Consider the following 14,079-nt stretch of genomic DNA (forward strand, 5'->3'; position numbering starts at 1 on the left):
TTTTATTTATTTTTTTTTTTTTTTCATTCATTTTCATTTTCCAGTTCTAGCTTCTAGTTTTTTCACTGCTCTTTTATCTTATTTGGCAATTTTTCATGCATTCATTTTCATTTTCCAGTTCTAGCTTCTAGTTTTTTCACTGCTCTTTTATCTTATTTGGCAATTTTTCATGGAAATTGTGAATTTTCTTTCAAGATAATTCAGTGTTGAAGTTTGTTTTATTTGTGTGTGTTCATTGTATGTTCCCCCATCGATTCCAGAAGTAAGTGGCCAACTGCTGTTGCACAAGATTTCCCTTCAGCTCTGTTGGGAAAGGTCAAAACACCATTTCCATTGTAGGTATTTTGGCAACTGTTTTCTGTGTGGGTTTCCTCATCAATTAGTCAGCAGGTAATAGCATTTCTTGGCAAATTCTTGCACAAGATGCAAATTGCATTGGTATGTTCTAAACATATTGCTTATCTCCGCAAATAGATGATACTCAGATGCACAGCTATCTCTAGAGAAAGATTCTGCTTGGGTTTTGGTTGCCTAGTTATCTACAACAGCTACTGTATTTTCATATATATAGTAGGAACCAACTGTTATGCTAACAGGTCCATCAGTAAATACTTAGGTCCATACTAAATAATTATCCAGTAGTATTCCATCTAGGGTACTTGTGCAGAAGTCATGTCCGTGGAATATTGCTACCAAAAGAACTGGCACAAATAAGCAGTGACCCTGGTTATTATAGGGTTAGGTTTAATGCAGGAAGGAGCTTTTCTTTTCCACAGACGTGACTTCTGCATAATTACCCATCTAGCTATTCCCAAGTCAGATTCATAGTTGGAATTGAGGTTAATCCCAGATTGAATCACACATTATTATTTAAAAACCAAGTAAGTATTTGGGTTCTTGGTCAAATTCAGGATTGGGTGATTACAATATTATTTGTCATTATCTGTCATGTGCTACTTTTCAGAGTATTACAGAGTGTCTATTTGAAAACATAAAAAAATCAACTCTGGCTCTGTAATCCAAGACAACAACAATGGCAGAGTTCAAGGATAAAGATGAAGAAATAAAGTATTGGAAAGAAAAATGTATAGAATTGGAAAAGGATTTAGCAGAGCTCTCGGAAAGTTCAAAACAAGTTGAAAATGAACTAGAAGCCCTCTTGCAAGATGCAGATAAAAACAACAAAGAGTTGCGTACTAAAAACAATCGGATGAAGTTGGATTTTGAAACTTTGCAGGTACGTTCTTTAGTTCTATTCAATAACAAAACATAGTTTTTAAGTAACTGTGTTAAGAGAAAGAAAAATTTCATGAAGGATTTATATAGGTACAGCTCTCTTTATTGAAGTACCTACCTCATGTAAACATGCCTAGGCAGGTACCAAAAAAATGTCAATATGTATAGTTAGGCTTGCCAAATATCCAAAATGTCGATTCGGGACGCGAATCCGCGAACATAATTGCCAAATCCGCAAACATAATCGCAAAATCCGCGAACAAAATCGCCAAATCCGCGACCATAATCGCCAAATCCGCGAACAAAATCGCCAAATCCGCGAACATAATCGCGAAATCCGCGATCATAATCGCGAAATCCACGAGCATAATCGCCAAATCTGGTTACGAAGTCATAGGCTATGCTGATGATATATTTTTATAATCATCAGAGGCAAATACGAAGAGGTCATTTCTGACCTCATGCAAAATGCCTTAAACATAACAGCAAGATAGTGTCGATCAAATGGGCTTAGTAGATATAAACCCAAACAAGATGACCATCGTACCCTTTACCAGAAAACGGAGGCTGAATACCAAGGGCGTTTATTAAAGCCGATGGCCCTACCTTTACCAATACCAGTACCAAAATGCGACCATAATCGCCAAATCCGCGAACAAAATCGCCAAATCCGCGAACATAATCGCGAAATCCGCGAACATAATCGCCAAATCCGCGAACATAATCACGAAATCCGCGAACATAATCGCGAAATCCGCGAACATAATCACCAAATCGCGAACATAATCGCGAAATCCGCGAACAAAATCACCAAATCCGCGAACATGAATCGCGGAAATCCGCGCGAACATAATCGCGAAATCCGCGAGCATCAATCGCAAATCCCGCGAACAAAATCGCGAAAATCCGCGAACAAAAATTGCCAAATCCGCGGTACGTACGTACGTACGTACGTACGTTACGTACGTACGTACGTTACGTACGTACGTACGTTACGTACGTACGTACGTTACGTACGTACGTACGTTACGTACGTACGTACGTTACGTACGTACGTACGTTACGTACGTACGTACGTTACGTACGTACGTACGTTACGTACGTACGTACGTTACGTACGTACGTACGTTACGTACGTACGTACGTTACGTACGTACGTACGTTACGTACGTACGTACGTTACGTACGTACGTACGTTACGTACGTACGTACGTTACGTACGTACGTACGTTACGTACGTACGTACGTTACGTACAGACCATGGGCTAAAAACCACTTTTTTGGAATCAGGGGACCCCAAAACGGATATTTCCACCCATTTCCCGATTTTGAAAATTTGGACCGATTGCAATACTTTCATTACTAGTATAGCTCGCTATACTGTAGTAATAGAAAGTAAAAACAGATAAACGAAATACAGTCGAACCTGGATAAACGAGAATCCAAGGGACCAGCTCATTTTTGCGTTTAAAGGTTTAGCAAAGTGGAAGAGCAAACTGATGAAAGCATGGCAAATTTAAACAAGTTAAGAACAAATTCTGATTTATAGAGGTAGGTACCTAATTTTAAAGTTAAAAAACGCGTCCCGAATTTTTTCTGGGACCAAAACGGAAATTCGGGACAAAACGCCCCAAAATGAAAAACTGAACGGGACGCCGGGACACCCCCTGAAATTCGGGACTGTCCCGGCCAATTTGGGACGTTTGGCAAGCCTATGTATAGTTATGCTAGCTCGCTAAACGTAACAATATGTATAGTTACTAACTATACCTATACCTACCTATCTATTTATTATTTTTTTTATAATTTCTTACATTTCAGGATAAATTATCACAATTTCAAGAAGACTCCTTTAGGCAGATAGAAGAACTACAGCAAGCAAATACCACCTTCCAAGAACGAGAAGAAAATTATAAGAAATACATACGTGAACTAGAACAAAAAAATGATGATCTGGAAAGATCACAGAGGTGAGATACATATTTTACTCTTTCACTCAAACTGGAAAAAAATCTTGTTTTTAAGGGAAAATGATTTGTTTAGGAATGATCTAAATGTAGTTTTAAGGGGTGCAATGTAAAACAAGTGAGCAAAAGTACTAGAAGCAAGGATTCATTTAACTAGAAAGAAAGATAAATCACCTCATAAAATGGAGAAAACTTTCCTCTCACCTCTCTTATCCATCAGCTCATAGAAGGGCAAGGGAGAATACTCTCTTTCATCACCTCTTATACTCCCTTCCATTATTTCATATCACCTTATACTATAAGGCTTATAGAATTGAGAATATGTCTTATTAATTCCATGTATTCATTCCAGAGAAACTCATACATCGTATCGAGAGTACAATGAAAAATTCAATGGAGCCCTGGAGAAAATCGCCATCCTACAGGATGAGTTGTGTGAGAAAGAGTCATTGAAAGCCACAGTACAAAGGCTAAAGGATGAAGCATCAGGTTTGTTATGTAGTAATTCAGGGAAAGTACTTGTTAAACCTTCTATTCATGTTTTTATACAGAACTAGGAGTACTTAGGTAGGTACTAATAACTCTAGTTTATGAAGCGGGGACCAGTTATAGGGAAAAAATAAAACAGGGCACTGTACAATATCATACTACCATGGCAGCCAAATAAAATGCACTTTTTTCTTTTTAGGTAAGTATGATAAAGGAAACTGTAACTGCCAAGGCCTTATTGTCCTGAAAGCAAAGAGAAGGAAGACAGGATAGGAGAAAGTCAGTTGTTCCGAGAACGAACCTTATCTGTTTAGGATGAAATCAGCTCCAGGCAGGAATCAAACCCATGACCTAGTGCTTATAAGACAGACGCACTACCCTCCAAGCTAACTAGGCTGGTTAAAATACACTTCAAGTCACCTCACTATATCAATGCAATCTAAATCTCATCCTTTCTATGTTTTCCTTACAGAACTGCGGCAGGAAATCAAAATCCAGGAGAAGAAAATGTTGTCCGAGCAAGAGAAGAGCGCAGCAGATCGGCGGAGGAGCAGCTTCCGTTTGGCAACCATGCCTGGGTCTCTGGACATTGGCAACACTGCGCCCAACAAAAACAAAAGTAAGATAGTCAGAGCCTATAGACGGGCCATTTCTATGAGTTGCCTTCGACAACATTAGATACGGGGGGTACTGGGCTGGAATCATATTTCATTATGGAAAATCTCTTGGGAAATGGTACTTTCTTGTGCTATATTGGCAATTGGAATACAAATCCAGAAAGATGCATCTAAAAAGAAAAGAAAGAAATATCGTTTTCGAGGTTTAGTGTCTAACTGTTCTTATGAGCTTCAACTTTTAGAGATTTAGACTAAAGAAAAGTAAAATTCGATTTTGGATCCTAAAATCTGCGTAAGAATCGTTAAAATGGTTTTGCTGTTTCTCAGAAAAAATGCTCAAATGTGTGAAGAAGCTCTCACTTTGCCACTAATAATTCATGATTCCGATAACATAATTCGTGATTCCGAATACGATTTTCCAGTACTTTCCTATTATGACCTACCTAAACCTTTTTTTAACATCACTTTCTAGAGCCAATGACAAAATTTGCCAAATGAGATGAAGTGAGACAGAGTATCAAGTTGTATGAGAAAAAGATCTAGAGTGGTGAAGGGAGGGAGAGAGAGAGAGAACGGAAAAGAATAGATGGAAAAGAGTGATGTTTTTATCCCTCTGTATATATTGCATGTTTTAACCCCTGTAGCCACTATTTAGTTCACCTTTGCATTTAGCTGACTAATTTAATTATTTGCAACCATAGATTAATTTAATTCATTAACCAACCAACTAGGCTTGTTTATAATTTTTGGTCAAATTTTGTCCTGTGGTGATTTCCAAAATGAAAGTTATTTGCATCTCGATTTCGTAAATCTTCTGTAATCTATTTGTAATCAAAATCTTTCATTGTAAATATCTTAACAATGGTATAAAAAAAAAAAAAAAAAAAAAAAAAAAAAAAACACGCTTTTGATTCATTGTAAATATCTTAACAATGGTATAAAAAAAAAAAAAAAAAAAAAAAAAAAAAACACGTCTCTGAAACCTGCTTTTTTTTCCTCAAAGGCGCTTTAACAAATCTACCTTTGAAGATAACACGAAAAATAATTTGAATTTTGGAAATCCATCACGGCGCAAAAGGATCAATGCATTTTGCCGTAAAAATTTCTTTGCATTTTTCTAATCTTGCTCGTTATTTTACTACACCATGACTTTGCATCCCTTTGCATTCAGTTTATTTGCCTGTATAAATTAGCATGACCCCTAATTAGTTTTTCCCCCTCACTGATAAATAAGATTTCATGATTTTACCCCCGTCTTTTTATGTTGATTTTATATTTTGTTGACCTAAATTTTTTCCCCTCGTTATTTTATTCTAGTTCACTTTAGAATACTTGTCATGATTTGTAGTAGATAGTGCAGTGTTTCTATTTTCCAATACAGTCTCTCAAGTTTAGTTTCTGGAATGCCAATCATTTCAAGTACCTTGTTTTCTTATTTCTTTTGCAAATAAGTTAGAATGATAAATACTTTTCCTTTTGATGTGGAATACTGTTAGTATTTATTTCACCATAATAAATTAAAATGAATTTATTTTGCTAGCACGTATTTTAGAACTAACATTGCGCTAATTAGGTATCTTGCATGCTTACTTTTATCTATTTAAAAATTACTATAAAGAATCTAATAATCTTTTTTCAACAATCTTAAATTATATCTTAGAAGTCTCCCTATCCCATCGTATATCTTAGAAGTCTCCTCAATCAACACATATTTTCCTTATTCCTTTCACCTCAAACTCATAATTTGTAGGCATGTCAAGAAGAAAGAAAGAAAGAAAGAAAAGAAAAAAAATGAAATTCGGGATTTTTTTCAACAGAAAACAAGGAAGGGTCATCCTTGATACATTGTGGTAGCACTCAATGTGCCTGGAGATTTCATTTAGATCAACGTCTACTTTGATTATTACTTTTTATGGTTTATTGATCTTTTAATTCCTTCGCTCAAGTCGTGAGAGTGGAAAGAAACATTTCAATACGTTTGAGATTGAATAGAAGACTGGACAATTAATTAATACCTGGTTCAGAGCAGGAAAGAAGCTCTTGATGGCAACACTGATGTAATTGTCACCTTCATTATATTGCCATAATAATGCACTTTTATGATTATTATTTATTTTTATTTTTCATGCAAACTCAATAGACAAAAATGTTGATTATAACTTAGGTTTAACTATCTTTTTTTTTCCTTTTTTTTTCTTCTAAATGAAACTTAAAAGTTGATTAAATTCATCGGGCGGCTCTAGTAAGTCCGTCTCGTTTTCCACTTCGACAGACTCCGCGCAGAACCTCCGAAAGTCTCGTTCTCCCGAGCCGCCCCGGGCGAAGACCATGGGCGTCTCGAGCCTCTGTTGCCCCACGTGCGGTCGCCGGTGTAAGAATAAGAGCGGCCTGGCTAGTCACATGAGATCGCACAAGACAGAGCCTAGTGTGCCCCTCGCGGCTAGCAGCCGAACTAGAAGAAGAAGGTCCAGTGTTCACTAGGCCCCTGAGCCGCCTATGTTGCACACAGTATGTATTGGAAAATATACGGGGTGGTCCGCGGGATGACTAGGGACACCCTGTATAAATGTATGTGTGTGAACGTGGGATTTTCGTTTTGTTCTTTTCTTCAAACTGGTGATTGCCAAAAATTGGAGTTCTATTGTTTTTATTTTCTCCAAATAAAAAAAAATTAATCTCTGGTTTACAATCTGAATAGAAAAATATGGTACTCTGGTCTTCTAATAAATGTCTACCAATTAATAAACTACTGAACAAATATTGAGAATTAATTATTATTCATGTTACTTTTTTTCCGTTTCCTCCTCTGTAGTGGTCTTTTTCTTTTCCCAATCCATATAATATTAAATTATAATTTTATTTGAAAGAATCTAATTGACAAAAAGAAAAAGAAGGAAAAGAAATTGGGCCCGAAGAATCAAAATCTGCTATTCTCACTTCTGCTATTCATCTCTCCCCCTTGTCTTGGATTCTTTTATCTTTTGTGGCAAATATCTTTCCTTATATTCATCTATCTTCTTTTGGGTGTGGTAATATGTAATGATAATAAAATTATTCTTTTTTTTTTAGACCCTGCTCATAAAAGATGTGTGTATTAATTGTATTATTTGTAATATAAAACCTGCTGTTTTATTTGCTTTAGTTAATTATTCCCTCATTAATCCAATGAGATTAACTAATTTTTATTTTTCCATTTGGCTTTTGTGTCTGAAAATTAAATGTTATTGCAAAACCCAAGAAAAGTCACCCCTGGGTTCCCTATATTATGTAATTTGTGCTGACTGATTCTGATCATACATATATTTGGCCTGTGAAAGTATTAGAGTAAGTAATTGGATTAGTAAGGACAATGCCTGCTGAAAATAGGTAATAATAACAATTGAAAAAAAAAATCAAATTTTTCCGTTGTTCTACTGCATGTGTTTTGAAGTTTTCCCTCCCAGAAAGTGAATTTTTTACGATTTCATAGAATCTTCAAAAAGTCGTACTTTTGGCGTACGACGTATTTGGCCTGTGAAAGTATTAGAGTAAGTAATTGGATTAGTAAGGACAATGCCTGCTGAAAATAGGTAATAATAACAATAAAAAAAAAAATCAAAATTTTCCGTTGTTCTATTGCATGTGTTTTGAAGTTTTCCCTCCCAGAAAGTGAATTTTTTACGATTTCATAGAACATAAAACCTGCTGTTTTATTTGCTTTAGTTAATTATTCCCTCATTAATCCAATGAGATTAACTAATTTTTATTTTTCCATTTGGCTTTTGACCTTTTTTTTTCTTTTCTTTGCATTCCTAGCATGCTTTACTTGGAGCAACTGAAGATTTTAGCATCTTCTTTTGTTTCGATCGTCCAGTCTAAATTCAATCTCAAACTGTGCGTTGTAATTTAATGCGTTCTCTTCACATCGGGTAAGTTGGCTTCGTTTTTCCCTTTAGGACCGGAAAATTACAAAATACGATTACCATTACCACTCTGATCTTCGGAATTTCTTAAATTGAAAACGAGATATTTTCAAATTTCCAATAAAAGTTACTTTTTGAATAATGTACGAAATGTATCCTTTTTTCCCTCTGCATTTTCAGTGAGCCATTCCTTGTAGGTATTAGAAGTAATCCTGTTTTGTAATTCGGTCCTTCATATTTCGATTTCCTTTCCTTCCCCTTGATTTCTTTCTCTATCTACTCTACCTGTCCATCTATCTTCCATTTCATTTTGAATGTTGTTGCCTCTCTTTTTAATGTAAGGCAGGTTTATACTAACTTTTTTAAAGGCATGGTACGCTTTTTTGTGCAGCTTTGCCAGTTTTTCATTGCTATGTGCTTTGAATGCTGAACAATTTTGCTTTTCACATGACACATTTACAATTTGTCGCTAGAATCATGCCTGCAACTCTGCATGTGATAATTATTAGTCTCACTCTAAATTTTTAACTCAACTGCTAAAATCTAGTCTGTTTGTCTTTCTATTCTACTTTTTTTTTTTAAATTTTTTACCTTTTGTTTCTTGATTTTCATTTCAATTTTCTAATCCATTCTGGTTTTCTCTCGTTTCTCCTGCAGATGTAAATAATGCCAGCCCTCTGATAACGACCAACCGCAGTGCCATGGACATTGTAGGTGATATTCTACGCAAAGTAGGGGTAAGTGACTACATGCATCTTAGTAGACCTGACTTTGGGTACTATTTTTGATCAATTTCAAGTAGTTTTTTCAAGTTTAAAAACTAATGTTCTGATCCACACTTTGAATCTAAAGTTTAAACTAAAAATCCGTGCAAATACCTATTTTATTAATTTATGGGATCAATGGTGACAACCTCCGAAAATTTTCAAGTGAGAACTAAACAACCAATTAGGAGACGTAATCCAAAGCCTAAAATGCTGAAATTTGATTGGCTAATATTTGGTTTAATTATTGAATTAACTCATTTCCAAAGTGTGGTCCCTGACATTAGTTTTGTTGTGTTTACTTCTGAGTGTATTTGATTCCACCACTATCCACTGATGTAGTACTTAGTGGACATTACTTGTGTGATTTTCAATTTAATTATGAAATTAATTAATTTATTTGATTTAGATGGGTCGTTTTTCTATTATTATTTAATTCAATTATTAATATTATTTTAGTTCATGTAGGTTAATTTCTTACGTTAGAGACATTATTTTTTCTCTTTTAAGTCCTCCATTTCTATTATTTATTATTAAATGTTTATTTTTCCTCGACTATTTGGTTTTGGACTGTACAGTTTCCAATTTATTCAATATTATTTTACAGTTTTATTTATTCTTTTAAATACCGTAATTTGGGATATCATTGTCTCTTTAAGAATAATATTGTCCATCTATATTTTTTTTCTTTTTAACAACACGAACTGTTTAAGAAAAAGAAAAATGGGTAACAAATGTTACCCTTGAAGGACCCTTGATTCCCCAACTTACTGTATCACATTCTTTATGTTATTAATATTTTATTTCCATTATTTAACTCTGTTTCGTTTATTATCGTTTCTCTATTTTTCTTTCTTTTTTATTTTTTAGTTAGAAAAATGGTTGTGTCCCGCTTGCGCCCATGTCAAATGCGATTGTGATGTCCCTCGTCCTCCCCTCTTCGGTTCCTCCTCCTCTCCCCTCTCCACTCCTTCCCCTCTGAGGAGACCCAATAGCTATTATTCTCCCTCTTCGTGACCTTGACAACAACCTTGGGGTCAAGGTCATGTGCCCGTCCTAATAAGGCGTCCTCTAAGTCATAATTGACATGATAGAGTGGAGGATATATTGACAATAACAATTAACTAACGTGATAAATCAATTGAAGTAAAGTTTAATGATGAATAAAACAATAGCTTTAAACTTTAAATTAATCTAGATTTTTATTTATTTTATGAAATGGAAATGTTTAATCTAAAAATGAAATACCTATAACATTTTTTAAAGCTACTACAAAGGAAGTTGGTAGTTTGTTACTACTAAATAATTAAATTATTTAAAAAGTATTGACCATTTTAACATCCTTGACTTTTTTACATTTTAAGTTTTTGAAATAAAATAAATAATATAAGTAAATGTTGTTTCATTTCACTTAATGAAATTTTTTTTTTTTTTTTTTTTTTTTTTTACATTTCAGCCATAGGTTTTCTAGTTCAGAGCTATTTTCGTTTAATGATGGAATAGGTACCGCAGTGAGGGAACTTTTTATAGCTATCAAAATTCCACCTCCGCCCTTTTTAGTCGAATTCGTCAAATCCCTATCTTGTCTAAAGATTGTGTATCTATTATCAAATAATTCATTATTATATCTATTATCAAATTATGTGTATCTATTATCAAATAATTCATTATTAATAATTCATTATTCACAAAATTTCATTAAAAAAGTTGGAAATTACCTACTTCAATATTGATTTTTAAGTTACCTCTATTACTAACCTTATTGATAGTAAAATTATCAGGAAGTATTACCAACAAAATATTAAGACAAACGATGATCTCTCCTTAACAATTTAATGTAGGTTCAACTGTAGGTAGATGTAAATATAGGTGTTTGGCCACCTGACTAAATTGTTACTATAATTTGTAATTTATTTAATGAAATCAATAATTTTATATCTAATTAATTATACAAAACGATAACAATTAAAACAAAAGTAGGTAACAGTTTGTTATTGTATAACAATAAAATGAACTTTTTTATGTCTTTGTCTATGCTCATTTTCTTAATCATTCTAGTCTAAATAAAATAATAAACTCAGACACTTCTGCACACAAGTTTTTACTGGCCCTCTCTAAACACAGTTTAACTGGATATAATTTTGTATAGTTATACGGTTTGCCGGTAACATATACATCATCTTACCAGATTATCGTAACAATACTAAGGTTTGTCGAAAGTTGGACTATTGTTTCCCATGTAATTCCTTCTCCGCTCTTGCCTCCTTGTCTTTCCACTCCCTCCAAATTGGACATCACAGAGAGTCGACATTCAGCACTCTCAATCCAAAGTCACTTTAAAATATCTAAAACCCCCGAGGAGAATAATGTCACCAATTACCCGATGATCAGTCCTGAAGATATCGAGATTTATATTGCAAGGTCCGTTTACACTTTTGTAACTTCCCATGGTTCAATTTCTAATACAAACTTATGGAGCTCTAATTGCTGTTTCTAAACTTTTCATCAGCTTTTTTTACGAGTATAATTTGAATGCATTGTGCTGTTAATGTTAACAACGTTACCAGTTGTGTTTCCTCTCTTCACAAGTTCTCTATGACTGGGCGTAAGCTTTGAATTCTTGCTCGTTTAAACTGTCGCATTTTGTTTTTGTCTTGGGTTTTCTGTTCTTGATTTGTTTTTTTTTTGTTTGTTTTTTTTTTTTTTTTTTTTTTTTTTTTCTTTGCATCTAACATTATTCGTCTTTTTGTCCTTTTAACAGCATTGTTTTTGTCTTATTAAACAGCATTTTGTGTCCACTAATAGCATTTTGTGTTCTTAAACAGCATTTGTTTGTCTTCCTAAACAGTATTTGGTGTGAACTAACAGCATTCCCCCCCCCCTAAACAGCATTTTGTGTTTAGATATTCAATAATTGAAGAATAACAAGTTTTGTTAATTAATTTTTTAAAGTTAATATGTATAACAAGTTAGATAAAGTAAACAAAACTTTACGTTAGTTTCTCAGCATGTTTTTTCCCTACCCCTTTGATTTTTTTACCACTTCGTGTAATGGGATGGCCCCACTACCAGACGAGAAGTTGCTATCACTGATGACGTCATCGTATGTATGGGGTGTATGGTGGGGGGCCACGGACAGGGGAGAAGAGCCCTGGTGTGCTGGGGAGTGCGTGTCGGGGGAGTGCCAGGTCTCCTGAAAACGGGCGTGATGGGTTAGAACTTCATTCATTTTTATTCGGGAGCAGGTTTCATAGAGGGAACTGCAATTATTACTGAGGTCTTATCGTTCCGACATCGAAGAGAGAATGAGACCAAGCTAAGGCAGCCTTTCCGAGATTCCAGGAACAAAGTTCAGGTGTCCAGGATAAAGTTTGTCCCGGGCGGTAATCGGACCCTGGACCTAGGGCTTACAAGGCAGAGGCACTACCAACTAAGCTAACTAGACTGGCGAATATTGGTTGATGAATGATGATGCATATTTTGATCTTTTGAAGTGCTAAGACCGGCTTTTCTCTAGGTATCAGGTAGACCTGACAGACGCATCAAGTCCAAATTTTCTCTAGTCCTCCAACTGGAGTGACCTTGAAGAAGGACTCAAAGGATCAAGGTCAACACTCACCTCTGACTTGATACTAGGGCTGGACACGCTGGCAGTCTTGGCGGACAGAGGCATATCGTCACTCCGACTAGGCGAGGCTCCACCCAGCCCATCTTTATCCTTGGAGGGCATGCCCTTATGCTTCTTGTTGGCGTAGCAATGCTCACCATGCACAGTCTTGATGTGTTTGCGGAGTGATGACGGATCCGTGTACCGCTTAGTGCAGTTCTCTTCTCCACACACGTACGGTTTCTGTGAGGACAGGAGAGGATAGGCTAGATTTAATTTCATTAGCTTAGTATATTGGATTAGATCTAGAAGATTAGTTTGGAATAGATTAGGACGACGCCAGATACCTATAATAAGCAGTCCAGTGTCTGGTCTCGTGTAAACACTACTGATGTATGGACTGTATGGTAACATCCCCTGGAGCCAGGGACGAGGATGTGGGGCTCTGGAATGGGGAAAATGGGAACGGTGGGGAGTTAGGAACCATTTGGGGTATGATGGACACTATAAGTTGGTAACTTGTGGAAAGGATGTGAAAATGAACCAAAGCTAGTTACCTGAAGAAACTGATAAACTCGTCAAGAAGCGCAAAAATCCAAGAACAAAGGAGGAAAACAATGGTTTTCCCAAAACATTGCCACGAGATTCTTGAATGCCAGGTGAACGAATATGTTGAACAGAACTATCAACACAACACAAGACATTGCCATAAAAGGGACGAATTAGAAGCAACCTGAAAAGATGAGACACAAATTCGACTTGAAGTTGACAAATTTGAAATTGAAAGAATTACCAATGGACATGCACCGAATTGGTTGCTCTCATGAAGAGGATACTGCGATAACAGACACAACTGATATCTACATACATGAAAAATTACGAAGCCTTTGCTGACATGGTTCACAAAAACTGAAATAACTCAAAACCTCGATTTGACCCCTGAAAGAAAAGTATGCCGACCAAAACGTACCCAAAAAAGGACCTTAGCATTTCTCCCTGAAAAAGCCCCTGACGGAGATATATGTTTAATGAAAAGAGAGAACGATAGAGCGATCTTATTTATGGTTACAACAATTATATAGGGCCATATTTACGATAAAAAAAAAAGTTACACTGAAGCATCAATTCCAAACACCTGGTTTGTTTCAGTCTAACTTGAGAGTGAGAATTTTCGTCCAAAAAATGAGTTGGTAAATGAGACTAGGACACGTTTCGATCTTTGGTACCTGTGCATGTGCATCTACGTACAGAGGCAGCTCTGTGGTAAATCGGAGTGTTTCTTGAAATTTAATTTCGACACCATGTAACGAATATTCCACGGCAAATCTATTCATTGATATTGTGAAAAGTGGTTGGGTGGAAGAGTTGCTAAAGGAGAACCCTGCCACTTAGAAAGCCGAAAAAAAAACATGTTCGTACTGCGCGCGCATTACAAACATGCCAATTCGTCGCAGACCTACCGCAAAACGGAGATGGGTAGGCACCTTAAAAGTCTCA

At 35.6% G+C, this 14,079-nt stretch overlaps 2 protein-coding genes across 5 annotated transcripts; one reads left to right on the forward strand and one right to left on the reverse strand.

Moving 5' to 3' along the window:
* The first annotated feature begins 95 nt into the window (after nt 1-95).
* LOC103516147 (nuclear distribution protein nudE-like 1-B) lies at nt 96-10,091 on the forward strand. Of its 4 annotated transcripts, none has more exons than XM_017446936.2 (7): nt 96-335; nt 965-1,237; nt 3,058-3,206; nt 3,556-3,692; nt 4,165-4,311; nt 8,869-8,948; nt 9,846-10,091. In XM_017446936.2, the coding sequence occupies exons 2-7, from the start codon at nt 1,034-1,036 to the stop codon at nt 9,990-9,992; spliced, it is 864 nt and encodes a 287-aa protein (XP_017302425.1). In that variant the 5' UTR covers nt 96-335; nt 965-1,033; the 3' UTR covers nt 9,993-10,091. The 4 variants fall into 4 exon arrangements, with proteins under 4 accessions (XP_017302425.1, XP_008479327.1, XP_008479329.1 ...); XM_008481105.3 differs by having other exon boundaries at nt 96-262; XM_008481107.2 differs by lacking the exon at nt 9,846-10,091 and adding an exon at nt 6,582-6,817 and having other exon boundaries at nt 96-262.
* A 1,903-nt stretch (nt 10,092-11,994) lies between these two features.
* Nucleotides 11,995-13,286, reverse strand: LOC103516153 (protein cubitus interruptus-like). The gene is made up of 3 exons (XM_008481113.1): nt 13,216-13,286; nt 12,595-13,027; nt 11,995-12,168 (listed from the first exon to the last, which is right to left on the reverse strand). The coding sequence occupies exons 1-3, from the start codon at nt 13,284-13,286 to the stop codon at nt 11,995-11,997; spliced, it is 678 nt and encodes a 225-aa protein (XP_008479335.1).
* Nucleotides 13,287-14,079: the final 793 nt, after the last annotated feature.

Source organism: Diaphorina citri, unplaced genomic scaffold (assembly GCF_000475195.1).
Source record: "Diaphorina citri unplaced genomic scaffold, Diaci psyllid genome assembly version 1.1 scaffold1497, whole genome shotgun sequence".
Classification (NCBI taxonomy): Eukaryota; Metazoa; Arthropoda; class Insecta; order Hemiptera; family Psyllidae; genus Diaphorina; species Diaphorina citri.

What these genes read in the sequence shown, in the direction of transcription:
- LOC103516147 (XM_017446936.2), top strand. Translation starts at nt 1,034, where the DNA reads ATGGCAGAGTTCAAGGATAAAGATGAAGAAATAAAGTATTGGAAAGAA. An exon ending in GATCTGGAAAGATCACAGAG is followed by an intron (nt 3,207 to 3,555) that starts GTGAGATACATA and finishes TATTCATTCCAG; the next exon opens with AGAAACTCATACATCGTATC. An exon ending in TGCGCCCAACAAAAACAAAA is followed by an intron (nt 4,312 to 8,868) that starts GTAAGATAGTCA and finishes TTTCTCCTGCAG; the next exon opens with ATGTAAATAATGCCAGCCCT.
- LOC103516153 (XM_008481113.1), bottom strand. Translation starts at nt 13,286, where the DNA reads ATGTCTTGTGTTGTGTTGATAGTTCTGTTCAACATATTCGTTCACCTG. An exon ending in TTCAAGAATCTCGTGGCAAT is followed by an intron (nt 13,028 to 13,215) that starts GTTTTGGGAAAA and finishes TCCCCATTCCAG; the next exon opens with AGCCCCACATCCTCGTCCCT. An exon ending in GCCCTAGTATCAAGTCAGAG is followed by an intron (nt 12,169 to 12,594) that starts GTGAGTGTTGAC and finishes GCCCGTTTTCAG; the next exon opens with GAGACCTGGCACTCCCCCGA.